The sequence below is a fragment of the Panthera tigris genome, chromosome C1 (genome assembly GCF_018350195.1).
Source record: "Panthera tigris isolate Pti1 chromosome C1, P.tigris_Pti1_mat1.1, whole genome shotgun sequence".
NCBI lineage: Eukaryota > Metazoa > Chordata > Mammalia > Carnivora > Felidae > Panthera > Panthera tigris.
Window position 1 is genome coordinate 4897126 of NC_056667.1, and position 12252 is coordinate 4909377.

Genomic DNA, 12252 nt, shown 5'->3' on the forward strand with positions numbered 1-12252 from the left:
CACTTCAAATCCCGTGATCATCTTTTTTTTCTTTAACTTCCTATTATGGAAAATTTCAAACATCTACAAATATAGACAGGCTAGTGTAATAAACTCCTATATACTTATCATCCACTTTCAACTGTAGTCAACACATGGCCAGTCTTGTTTCATTCACGTTTCCTCCTCCCACCACACACATTGTCATGAAGCATGTTGTAGACACTATACAATTTCATCAGTAAATGTTTTAGTATATATCTTTAAAATATAAGGTCTCTTTTTAAAAACATACTCCTGCACTACAATTATCACTTAAAAATTAATAATTCTAGATATCGTTAAACATCCAATCACTGTTCCAGTTGTTTCACAAACGCTGTATTTTTGTTTGTTTGTTTTTTACAGATTGTGACTGGTTGACACATCTCTTGTCTCTTTTAATCTATATATTCCTACTCTAGCATTCTCTTACTCTCTTTTTCACTGAATTCATTGAAGAATCCAGGTCATCTATCTTCCCTGTGGTTTCCCACAGTCTGGATTTTGCTGACAGCATCCCCATGGTTCCCTTTACCATGTTCTTCTGTCCTCCGTGGACCTTATAAAGTGGTAGATCAGGAGGTCTGAATAATTTTAAATTCCTTTTTAAAAAAATTTTTTTCCCCTACAGCAAAGTATTCTTCTATCAGGGACACATTCTATCTGGTTGTTTCTCTTTTGTGATGTCAGTCATTAATTGATGATTCATTAATTATTAGGGGTTGCAAAATGGTGATGTTTTAATTCTCTCACTTCTTCATTTATTGGCGGGAATACTTTTATAGAGAAAGTCCTCTCTTTTGCAATTTGCTAACTCAAAGGAACAGTTTATACAGAAAAGGTAAGATAAATGCCTGATTCTTCCTCCTTATACTTCTTCAGTTTTCAAAATAATGTATTAGGTCAGGAGCCTCCTCCAACAACGATCAATTAGTTTTTTGTTTGTGTGCTTTAGGTTCATTATGAACTCATGGATTTAAACATATTTAACGTTTTTTAATTCAAAGCAGTTGCTATTCTTATTGATGCTTGAATTGGCTCATTTTTGGTCAGTAGGAGCTTCTTCAAGTTGATTCCCAAGTCTTTTTTTTTTTTTTTTTAAGTAGGCTTCACACCTAGTGTGGAGCCCAACAGGGGGCTTGAACTCACAACTGTGAGATCAAGACCTGAGCTGAGATCAAGAGTCTGACACTTAACTGACTGAGCCACCCAGACCCCCTGCCCCCACCCCCCGTGTCCTTTTTATATGATTTAAAATCTTTGACACAGCTCACATCATACTTCATGGTGAAACTGGTTGTTTTCCTCCTAAGATGAGGAGCAACACAGGGTTGTTTATTCTCGCCATTTCTATTCAACATTGTACTGGAGGTTCTAGCCAGTGCAATAAGGGAAGAAAAAGAAAAGGCATCTAGAATGGAAAGGAGGAAGCAAAACTCTATTCATAGGTGACTTGATTATAAATGTAAAAGATCCTAAATAATCTGCAAAAAAATTTTACTAGAACTAATACATGAATTTATCAAGGTCACAGAATACAGGATCAGCGTACAAAAATCAACTGTGTATCTATATGTAAGTGGAAATGTGTAAATGAGCAATCTAAAAATGAAATTTAAAGTAAACAATTCCAGTGCTCACTTTGGCAGCACATATACTAAAATTGGAATGATACAGAGAAGATCAGCATGGCCCCTATGCAAGGATGACACACAAATTCGTGAAGCGTTCCATATTTAAACAAACAAAAACATTAAACAGTTCCATTTACAGTAGCATCAAAAAGGATAAAGGACTTAGATAATTTAATTTATAAAGTGTGAAACCTGTACTATGAAGTCTTATTGAGAGAAATTAAAGATTTATATAAATGGAGAAGCACTCCATGTTCTGTGATTGGAAGTGATTAGAAGACTTGATATTGTTAAGATGGCAGTTCTTTCCAAATATATTTTTAGACTCACTGCAACCTCTATCAAAATCCCAGCAGGCATTTTTATTGTTGTTCTTGTTGTTGATATTGCAGAAATTGTCAAACTTACCTTAGAAGTTTTTATAGGAATACAAAGGACCTCGAATAGCCAAGACAGTTTTGGAAAATAAGGGCAAGGTTGGAAGACATATAGTTCCTGACTTCAGAATTTACTACAGAGCTGTAGCAATCAAGACAGTATAGTATTGGCATAAGGACAGAAAACAGAGAAAAATATGAAGTCCAGAAATAAAGTCTTATGTTTATGGTCAATTTATTTTAATCAAACATGCAAGCATACTTCAATGGGGAAAAGGATAGCCTTTTTTTTAAGCAACAACAAAAACAAACAAACAAACAAACAAAAATAGTGCTGGGACAATTGGATATCCATGTGCCAAAAATCAACTTAGGCCCTTACCTCACACCATACACAAAAGCTAACTTAAAATGCACCGTAGACTTAAATGTGAAAGCTAAGACTGTGAAGCTCAGAAGAAAACACAAGAAAATTTTTCTGTGACTTCAGGTTAGGTGAAAAATAATCCTAGATATGATACTCAAAGCATGATTCATAAAAGAAAAAAATTGATAAATTGGGACTTTACCAAAATTAAAACCTTTTGCTCTTTAAAAGAAACCCATAAAGAAAAGGAAAGCCATGGGCCAAGAGAAAACATTTGCAAATCCATTATCTGATAAAAGACTTCTATCCAGATTTTATCAAAATAGCTCTTACAACTCAAAAAGAAGAACACAACTCAATTAAAAATGGGCAAAAGATTCAAATAGACATTTCACCAAAGAACTTATATGAATGGCTAATGAGGACATGAAAAGATGCTCAATATCATTAATCATTAGGGAGACGCAAATTAAAACGCTGCCACACACCCAGTAGGATGGCCATAATCCAAGAGATGAGACAATGCCAAATGCTGGAAAGGATGTGATGTTGGAACTCTCGTTCATTTCTAGTCAGAAAGCAAAATGGTGCTGCCACGTTGGAGAACATGCTGCCAGTTTTACGTTTATGTTCCCTGTTGTACCTGTCTTTCACCTGTTGTTGCTGCGTCTTTAATCATGCTTAGGAAGTTTTCTCCACTTTCAGGTTATAGAGAAATTCACCTATGTTTTCTCCTATAGTAGTGTCTGATTTTATTTACAACATTTAAATCTCAGGTCCATTTGGAATTCATTCTGCTCTACAGTGTGGGGAATAGATCCAACTTTATCTTTTTCCATATGCCAGTATCACTTATTAAAAAGTCAGTCCCCTTCCTCCACTGATTTGTGATGTCTCCTTTAGAGCATATTAATTTGCGGGGTGCCTGGGTGGCTCAGTTGGTTAAGTGTCCGACTTCGACTCAGGTCATGATCTCGCGGTTTTGTGTTCGAGCCCCACGTTGGGCTCTGTGCTGACAGCTTGGAGCCTGGAGCCTGCTTCGGATTCTGTGTCTCCCTCTCTCTCTGCCCCTCCCCTGCTCATGCTCTGTGTCTCTCTGTCTCTCAATAATAAATAAACATTAAAAAAATTATAAAGTATATTAATTTGCATGTGGAAGTGGGAATATTTCTGGATTTTCTCTTCTGTTCCCTTGGTCTTTCTATGTATTCACATGTCAATTCCATACTTCTTTAAATATAGAGGTTTTATAGAATGTGTTAATAACCTATAGGGCTAGGCTCTACACTTTGGTTCTCTTCATTAAAGTTTTTCTGGCTATCACTGGTGTTTTTTCCTTCCTCATAAATTTTGTAATAAGATTCTCTAGATCCAGAAAAAAAAAAACCCTAATGGGATTCTTGTTGTCATTACATTTTGTTTATAGATTAATTTTTGGAAGACTGACATTTTTATGATTTTTGCTTTTCCTAATCAAGAACATGTTATGTTTTTGCATTTACTGAAACCTATTTTGTCCTTTAGATTTTTATAGTTTTTCTCCTTGTGTTTTGGGAATGTCTTATTAAATTTATGCCTAAGTATTTAGTTTTCTTTTTTCTTGATAGCATTTACTGTATGATGTAAGACATACAGTATATATATGAAGAAGTCACCCATCATTCCTTCTGTCTCATTTGTGTGTGTGTGTGTGTCTCCTTGTGTCTCATTTGTGTCTGCACACACACACACAAACTATTGATTATGTATCTTAACTTTATACTTGCTGGTTTACTTTTGTAATTTTCAGTAGCTTTTCCATTGATCCCATGATCTTTTCACCATATTGCATGAGTGTTACTGGTTTTGCCAGCCATTCGTATCTCAGATAAAAAGGTTATTTGGCTAGAAGCCTCCCTCTAGAAGCATCCCTAATGCTCACGGTTTTTTCTTGATATTTCTCTGGCTGCTGCCTTGGAGGTCTCAGATTGTTTCCCTGAGGATCTCTTAGATGGTCAGCTTCAGTCAGGTTCCCCCAGGGGACCCTGAGATAGATAGACTCCAGTACAGCTTATTTGAGAGGCAGTCTTGGGAAGCGCCAGAGGGGGCATGAAGGTGAGAGAGGAAGGGGAGGAATACAAATAAAGGGCTCATGGGTGCGTCTGGGTGGCTCAGTTGGTTAAGCTTTGGACTCTTGGTTTCAGATCAGGTCAGGATCTCACTGTTCATGAGTTCAAGCCCCAGGTCAGGCTGTATGCTGACAGCATGAGTCTGCTTGGGATTCTCTCTGCCCCCTCTCTGCCCCTCTCCTGCTTGGTCATTCTCTCTCTCAAAACAAATAAATACATTTTTTAAAAATTAAAAAAATCCCACAACAAATAGAGGGCTCTTGTCCAGCGGGTCTCCATCTGGGCAACTGGCACTTAGGCTCTAGAAGATCATATAGAAAACCCAGAGTCATCCTGAGTGTGGGGTAAGGAGGCCTGGGATTGCCTCAGAGATATCCCAGTTGTGGAGTGAGGGGGCCAGGACTTCACCCACCAAATCCCCACCCCCTGGGTGAGGCGTGCTTTCAGGGTGTTAAATCACCCAGTCAGGGGAGCAAACCAGGACTGGCCCCACCCACAATCTATGCTAAACCAGTAGACTTGGGGGAGATACTGGAGTCACCCTGAGTCCGAGTGAATCCTGCTCAGACACTCTGTGGCTACAAGGCCTTGGTTTTCTCATCTGTTGGGAGTGATGATCTTACCTCATCATGTTGTGGTGAGAATGCAGACAGCCTGGATAAAGGCACAGATACAGGTGTAGCTACGGATGTCGACGTAGGTGCCGATGTTAGCATCGATACACACGTGTGGTTGCAGATGTAGATAGAGATGCAGACAGATATAGACGCAGGTACAGGTGTAGACCTACAGACAGAGACACAGGTGTAGACACAGGTGCAGACACACACGTGGCCTGCTCCTCCCACACCAGACACTGATTGGGACTTGGTGGGATCGTTAAGTGGAAGGACTTCCGTCCCTCTTACCTGACTCTCTGTTGCCACTGCTGTGTGTCCTCAGCTCCATTTCCATTTCCCTGCTCTTCTCAGGGGGGTGCTGCCTTTATGCTGCTGTGAGATGTAGTAAAGCCCTCCCCTGGCTGGACCCCTCTTGTGGGGCCTAGTCCACCCATCCCTCCTTCCCTGACCCCTTCCCACCAGCTCCGACTTGTTCTTGATTATATTCTGGGTTGGCAGCTCAGCCTCATTTTCTTCACGTTGTGGGGCCCCTCTGCGGTCTGTTTTTCTCTTTGCCATTCTTAGGACCCGAGAACTATGGAGGGAGGGACCTACCCCCATCACACAGAGCAGAAGCAAGTTCTAATACAATCAGAGTGCTGGATTAAACACCATTAGGTTGCTCATTATTGCAAGTTAAAATGACGACTCCATTTATTAAGGCCATTTAAGTTGGCCACTTGGGCTCCCTGCGGGATTATGTCCAGCTCAAAGTGTCGGATGACAGGGCCATTCTCACGTTCTCAGAATGCAAAGGGCAGGTCACCAGGGGAAGATGGGTTTCCTAAGGTGGGAACAGTTGTGGTTCTGACTGTGGACGTGACAGTATTCTGGGACGTTCACTCTCTTTGGGTCGTACCAGTCACGATCTGAGGACAGTTGGCCTGAACGCTCTGCTGAGGTTTGCCGATCATGTTTAGAAAGAGTGAGGCTGTGGAGCAGCTCTGCGTGTAGCTGTCTTGGCTCACGAGAAGCTGGACTGGATTAATGTTGTGTCTTCCTCAGCAGATGGGGTTCCTTGCACGCTCCCGTGGATGTCTTCATTCCTGCGTGGAGGGGGCGGGACAAATGCAGAACCATCTATTTGATCAGATGTGTTCCTTCGCTTATTCCCGAGGCACTGGCCCTGAGCATAGTAGTTGGACTTTGGGGCCCTTCCAATGGTTTGGGTACGATGAGCAGGGCCGGAGTGGAGAGAGGCAGGCCCAGGTGGCCCCATATTCCAGCCTCCCTGCTATCTAGAAATGGATGAATACTGTAAGGTTTTCAGTGCGGACTCGTAAGTGCGAGACAAACAGTCAGGTGACAGCATTGTGACAAGCCTGTGAAGCTATTTCCCAATTGTTTTAGTCGGCCACACTCAGGGAGGAAACCAGCACTGACATAAACCAATTGCACCATGATCGGCAAACAATGAAGTGTTGGGAGTCGCTGTTGAAAGTCTATAATTTCCAATGGAATTGCTGTTCAGTCAGCTCGCTGCTGAATGACACAGCCCATCTGGGTGGGAACTACAGTTAGCCTCTGTCACCCTGGCGTGACTCCCACCCCCTGCCCCAGACAATGTAGTAAGACGTCACTAGCCAGTGTTCTGTGCCTGACTGTGAAATGGCCCCTTGTTGGGGGAGGAGGAAGGAAAGACTGGGATACAGGCTCCTGCCCTAGGCCACGAGGAACCACTGTCGCAAAGACACAGACGCCCACTTGCATTGGAAGAAACCACCTCCTTTGCCTTGTATGTGTAAGGAGCTCTCACACCAAGGCTAGGAGTGAGATGTGCCTGTGCTGGTCTGCTGGCCACATAGACTCATTTGTGACCTTCCTGTGCTAAGGTCTCAGCTGGGGGTAGCATGGCCATGGGGAACGAGTGACGTATTCTTTTCTTTTGGGGGGAACCTCAGTCTTCCTTGAAGGTTGAATCTCCCACACCTGCTGCTGCTTCACTCTGGAAGCGGCTTGCCACAGCACATGCTGCCAGAGGAATTTAGTTGTTTCTCTCCTTGGCGTTTCCAAACCAAAGTGTGTGCCCTCTGTAGCTGCAGAGGTGCGCGTGAACATCCTCTGCTCTCTTCGGTTGGTGCGTGACTTCTTTTAGGACAATTCACGCTTCTTTTCTGTTTGTTCTTTTGGAATGGCACAAGAGTGGCCATCCCCTCTCAGCGTTTAGCGAGCGGGAAGCCAACGATTTTCCTAAGGTACGGTGGTCGTGGACCAAATAGACAAATTTACCTGACAGGGCTGAGCCTTCTGACAGCCGAAGCCCAAATGTGAAAGAATCAGGTACTTAGCTGGCTTGAGAAGAAGCGCTATAGATGTTCCTCTGAATCTTGCAGTGATCTAAATGTGCGCAATGAATCAAGAGCGTTTGGCCTGGGCGACTAGTTCTTCCATTGGTCTGTTCTTAACATAGTCATCTAGCGTCTGCGTTAAACTTATTTATTTCCTAATGCTGGGTGATGGATTAAAAGATGTGTAGAAAATCTTTCTACAAGAGATAAGATATTGCAGTCTGCCACAACCCCCCTGGCTCTTTTTGCTTTCTCTTGCTGTTTTTCTACTTTTCAGCACGGAGCTCAGGCCCCCACATCGTATATCTTGATTAGATGGTGGATATTACTAAGGGGATGTTTTTTAAGCCTATCATTGACACATTTAATTCATTAGGTACCAAATCCACAAGCAAATTTTGGCTGGCCATAAAACATGGTTAATCCAGGGAGCTGCAATAAAAGGTGAAAAATTATGTTCCGGCAAATGTGGAATATTGCTTTTCTGTAGAGACTTTTCCTGGTCCACGATATCTTTCTTCATAAATTTTTCTTCTGCTTGGTTCTCTTGGTAACTTAACCATTTGTTGTTTCCAGACCACAGAATGGCTCAATGATCCTCTACAACAGGAAGAAGGTGAAATACAGGAAGGATGGGTATTGCTGGAAAAAGAGGAAAGACGGGAAAACGACCAGAGAGGACCACATGAAACTCAAGGTCCAGGGAGTGGAGGTAAAGGGCAGAAAGGCTCTCTTGTTCCACAAATGTTGGTTCTGGGCTGCAATGACACGGGATCGCTTTGGAGTAATTTGCTGCCAGTCACCTCTGTTGAAAGCATTTCTGTTTGCCAAGCCCCCGTTTGCTGTTTTTTTTTTTTTCTTCCTTCTTACCCAATAGCCTCCGTTCAAGTTTTCCGTAAAGCCAGATTTAACTAAAGCAGTCCTGTTTCTTGGGAGTCCTTGGTGCATAGACTGGGATTTGCAAGGTTCCTGCAGAACCCTGTGTTGTATCTATCACGGAGAAGGCTGCAGGTGCATTGAGAGTGTGCAGGTGTGAGGGAAGAAGGAGCCATGTAAAGTGTCTCCCCATCCAGGTGGCCTGGACCTGCCTTTGCTGAGTGGGTCCCTTGGGATCTGGTGATCTCCGACCAGAGCCTGGCTTTACTCCCTCTGCTGGCAGCCTCTTCCATTTCCTTCTGGGCATTTCAACCTCAGAGAGCTTGGAGGTGTTAAAGATGAACAGTTGGGGTTCTTGTGGCTGGGGTGGAGGTGGGCGCTGCTGGGCACATCTTGGGATCTGTGCGCCCTTCGGTTTGGATCCTGGGGGAAGGCAAGGTGCAGTGTGGTGGTTTTGCTATTGTTCTGAGACCACAGGCTCCGGCTCTCGGGTGGCCATGGACACTTTCTCCTGGGGTCCTTTCATTGTTGGAAGGCCTAAGCCGTGTGTCACAGTGGTAGAGGGAGAGGGTATGAATCGTGGTACATTCGTGGCTGCTAGTTAGTGAGCACACACTTCGTTGCATTGCTTGATCCTTATAAAAGATCTTCCCCGCGAGGATGGTGCTGTCTTGGGTCAGGAGCCGAGAAGGTAGCTTGTGATCCACCTGGCAATTCGCGCGGGTCAAAGAGAGAGATCCTGGAGTCCGCTGGTGTGTTGGGTCCCCTAGCATGCCAGGATTGATCACCTGGACAATAAGCCCTCTTGAGTTCAACGGCTCACACTCCAGGCCGACATTCTTCGTGACACACTTTATCATTATGACTTTTTCTGTATTAATCATGTGCTTTTATGGCTGTTAAAAATAGCATCCAGTGGCTTTTATTATATTACCCCACAGAGAGAGATAACTTCTGTTTTATGTTTTTGTGGTTGTTTTTTTTAAACACCCAATAACAATGCTTTATGATGATGAGCAAAGAAAAGCCCCAATATGAGAAATCCCACTTTTCCTATGTTCTCCTGTGTTCAGTGTTTGCACAGTGTGGCTTAATCAACTCACGAGACATTAAAATGTGGATCGCCCTGAATGCACTCCTATGGACCCCGGTCTAGGACCGATTGGTGATGGGGCCAGCGGATCAGCCCTCGAGGGGCCCGAGGGCACGGGGGCTGGGCTGGGTGGGCAGAAAGTGAGAAGCGTGGTTGCGACTGGCACAGGACTCTTCCCGGGACTACCAGGGTCTGTGGGAACTCACACCAGCGCTGCAGCAGACGGCCCCTGGGCCTGCAGCTCTCTGGCACAGTTCGTCTTCAATAACACGTAAATCAGGAACTTTGGGTTGTAAGTAGCAGTGGGGTGGAATTCTTCCTCAGCAGCAGCTCAAAAGCCTGGGGCAAAACAAAACAAAACAAAACAAAAATCCACAGTGCTCATTTTCTTCCCATGTTCTAAATTAGAATTGTCGCTGGATGGAGTCAGAATGATTGGTGGTTATTTGTAGACCATATTTGTGTTTGGAGTTCTTTGTGGCTCACGCTTGCAGTCTCGGGTGCAGACACCTGTATGGGGGAGATCGAGACCCTCGGAACGCAAGGGCAGGGAACGGGCCAGACAACGAGGGGTCTCCGAAACCTGCCGAGCATCAGTGGCGGTGGGGAGTGGGGATGGGAGACGGGCTTAGAGACCCTTGGTCAGCAACACGAGGTGTGTGCTCTCCGGCTCTTGGAGAGTGAGGCCACCCCAGGCAGGCACGTGGTGTGGTGGCCTCTTCCACTCAGCTCGCAGGTTGTCCCATCGAGTCAGTCACTGAGCACTGACTGCGGCCCTACTCTGTGCAGGGCCCTGTAGTGTCCACAGGGAAAACAGAAGCCATGTTTTCTGCCTCAGAGACTCATGGTCAAATTAAAGAGGCGGACATACCTGAAAGCCACTGGCGGCTGAGAAGAACAGAAGCCTGAGCCTTTAGGACAAGTGTCCAGAGGATCCCAAATGGACTGGGATGACCAGAGAGGCTTCCTAGTGAGGTGGACGATCAGCCAAGCTCTTGAAGTTGGGTAGGACTGTGTGCGTTACTTACATAGTCTATCTGGACTCCCCCTTTTCACTTAGCGTGGTGGTCTGAGCTCTGTCTCTGTTGACACTTACCCCTCATCCCTTTTAACTGCTCTATAGTTTTCCACTGCAGGAGCATTCGAGCCACGCCCTAGTCAGTGCCTTTTTAGACTCTGTCCAGCTTTTCAGCATCACAGTGCTTTCAGGAGACATGTTCATACAGGTCTGCTTATACACGTGTGCAGCCCAGGCCTGCCGGAATTGGTGGGTGTGAGGCCTTAGTGTCTTTCATTTTACTGGACACTGTGAAATTGCTCCCAAGTGGCTGTGCCAATTACATGCCCAGCAGCACTGAGAATTCCCATCTCTTCTGTGCCCCCCCTGTACACAGATGGATGAAAGACAGTGCCCTGTTCAGTCTGAATGGAGTCTGTCTTAATTGTTTGTGGGGATGAGCCCATTCTCATGCGAGCAGGTGTCCTTCGTGATGGATTGTCTACCACAGGGCATGGTTTTCAAACAGCCCCAGAGAAAGACCTCTTTGGCAAGGGCTGCCCTCACCTCACTGCACATTTCCTGCATTTGCTCTGGTCTGGACCAATGGCCAGGAAGCCCAGAGGTCATGTGGGAACAGTGGGCAGGTGGTCCTTTCCAGCCAGGGAATTGCCATGCGACACACATGAAGCTTTGCATCTCACGGATCTTGGAGCTGTGATTTTCTACCACCTCAGCTGGTTTCCTCAGTTCAAGGGCATGATAAAGATATTTGGATCTACCGTTTAACATATCACTTGCTGTAAGCCTTCCCTCAGGCCAGGAAAACTGCCAGCCCTGTCCACGGAACCGCTCAGCAGTCCGGCTTCTTTTGTTCTCGGAGGCTGGGGCCCTAGGAACACACGGCAACTCAAAAGCTCATTGATTTTCTCAGCCAGGCACAGGATGGGGGCAGCCGCTTTTGAAGCTGACGAGCTGTTAAGTCCACGATTAGTTGTCTTGTCTGTAAGCCACGGAGAAGCCAGCTCGATAAGGTTTCCAGGGACGACAAAGGTTGGCAGGGAGGAAAAAGAAGGTGGTTGTGATGTGATGTCAGCGTTTCAGGAGATGAAATCTGAGCAGGCCTGAGGTTGGCTCTGCACCCCAGGGACATTCGTGCCTGCTTATCTGGAGCCTTGATGAGGGTGGGAGCTGTGGGGGTAGGAGACTCCCTGAGAGCAGAGGGGGAGATCTGACCTGTCCCCTGCCTCCAGTATTGCCACACCCCGGGTTAGGTGAGGTGGGTGGAGTCTTGGGGCCAAGCTGGAAGAGTACACGTACTTTTCAAGATCCCAGAGCTGTCCTCTGGTCCCAGAAGCTTATGGTGCTGTCTTCTGCCTGGTGTTCACACCTCTCTCCTGAGAGTGCCGGGTACAGAACCCAGGCCAGCGCTTGGCTGTCTACCCCCCGACTCCTTAGCTGCTAGGGTTCCACAACAGACAGGAGCCACACACACTTAGTGTAGCAACGGCCGCTGGCTTATGAATCTCCTCCGTACACACCAGCTACACTATCTCATTCAACCCCCATCGAAACATCTGTCTAAAGTACGTATTATTATCCCCATATCATAGATGAAAAAATTGAGCCTCAGACAGAGTTGCTCCCTCCTCGTATCCTGCCACAAATCAGTGTGGAGGTGGGACTTGAGCCAAGGTTCCCCTGGTTCTGTGGCAAAAGTGCTTGCCCGGACATCAGTTGCTCCTGGGCATTCCTGGGGGGATTTGTGTTTTTTTCAGATCAAGTCAGCACAGACAGTCCATCTGTCAGCCAGCTGTCCGGTGCTTTCTCCC

At 45.4% G+C, this 12252-nt stretch overlaps 1 protein-coding gene and 1 non-coding gene across 7 annotated transcripts in view; both read left to right on the forward strand.

Annotated features, from left to right (window-relative positions):
* CAMTA1 (calmodulin binding transcription activator 1) overlaps positions 1-12252 on the forward strand; it is an 848343-nt gene that overhangs the window by 411390 nt on the left and 424701 nt on the right. For all 6 annotated transcript variants that reach the window (XM_042994232.1, XM_042994235.1, XM_042994238.1 and 3 more), the window contains one exon: positions 8031-8166. In XM_042994232.1, coding sequence (XP_042850166.1) covers positions 8031-8166 — 136 coding nt within the window. The remainder of the gene's footprint in view (positions 1-8030; positions 8167-12252) is intronic.
* Positions 1655-1761, forward strand: LOC122241625. Its single transcript, XR_006221867.1, has one exon. It is a non-coding gene; the product is annotated as a U6 spliceosomal RNA (small nuclear RNA).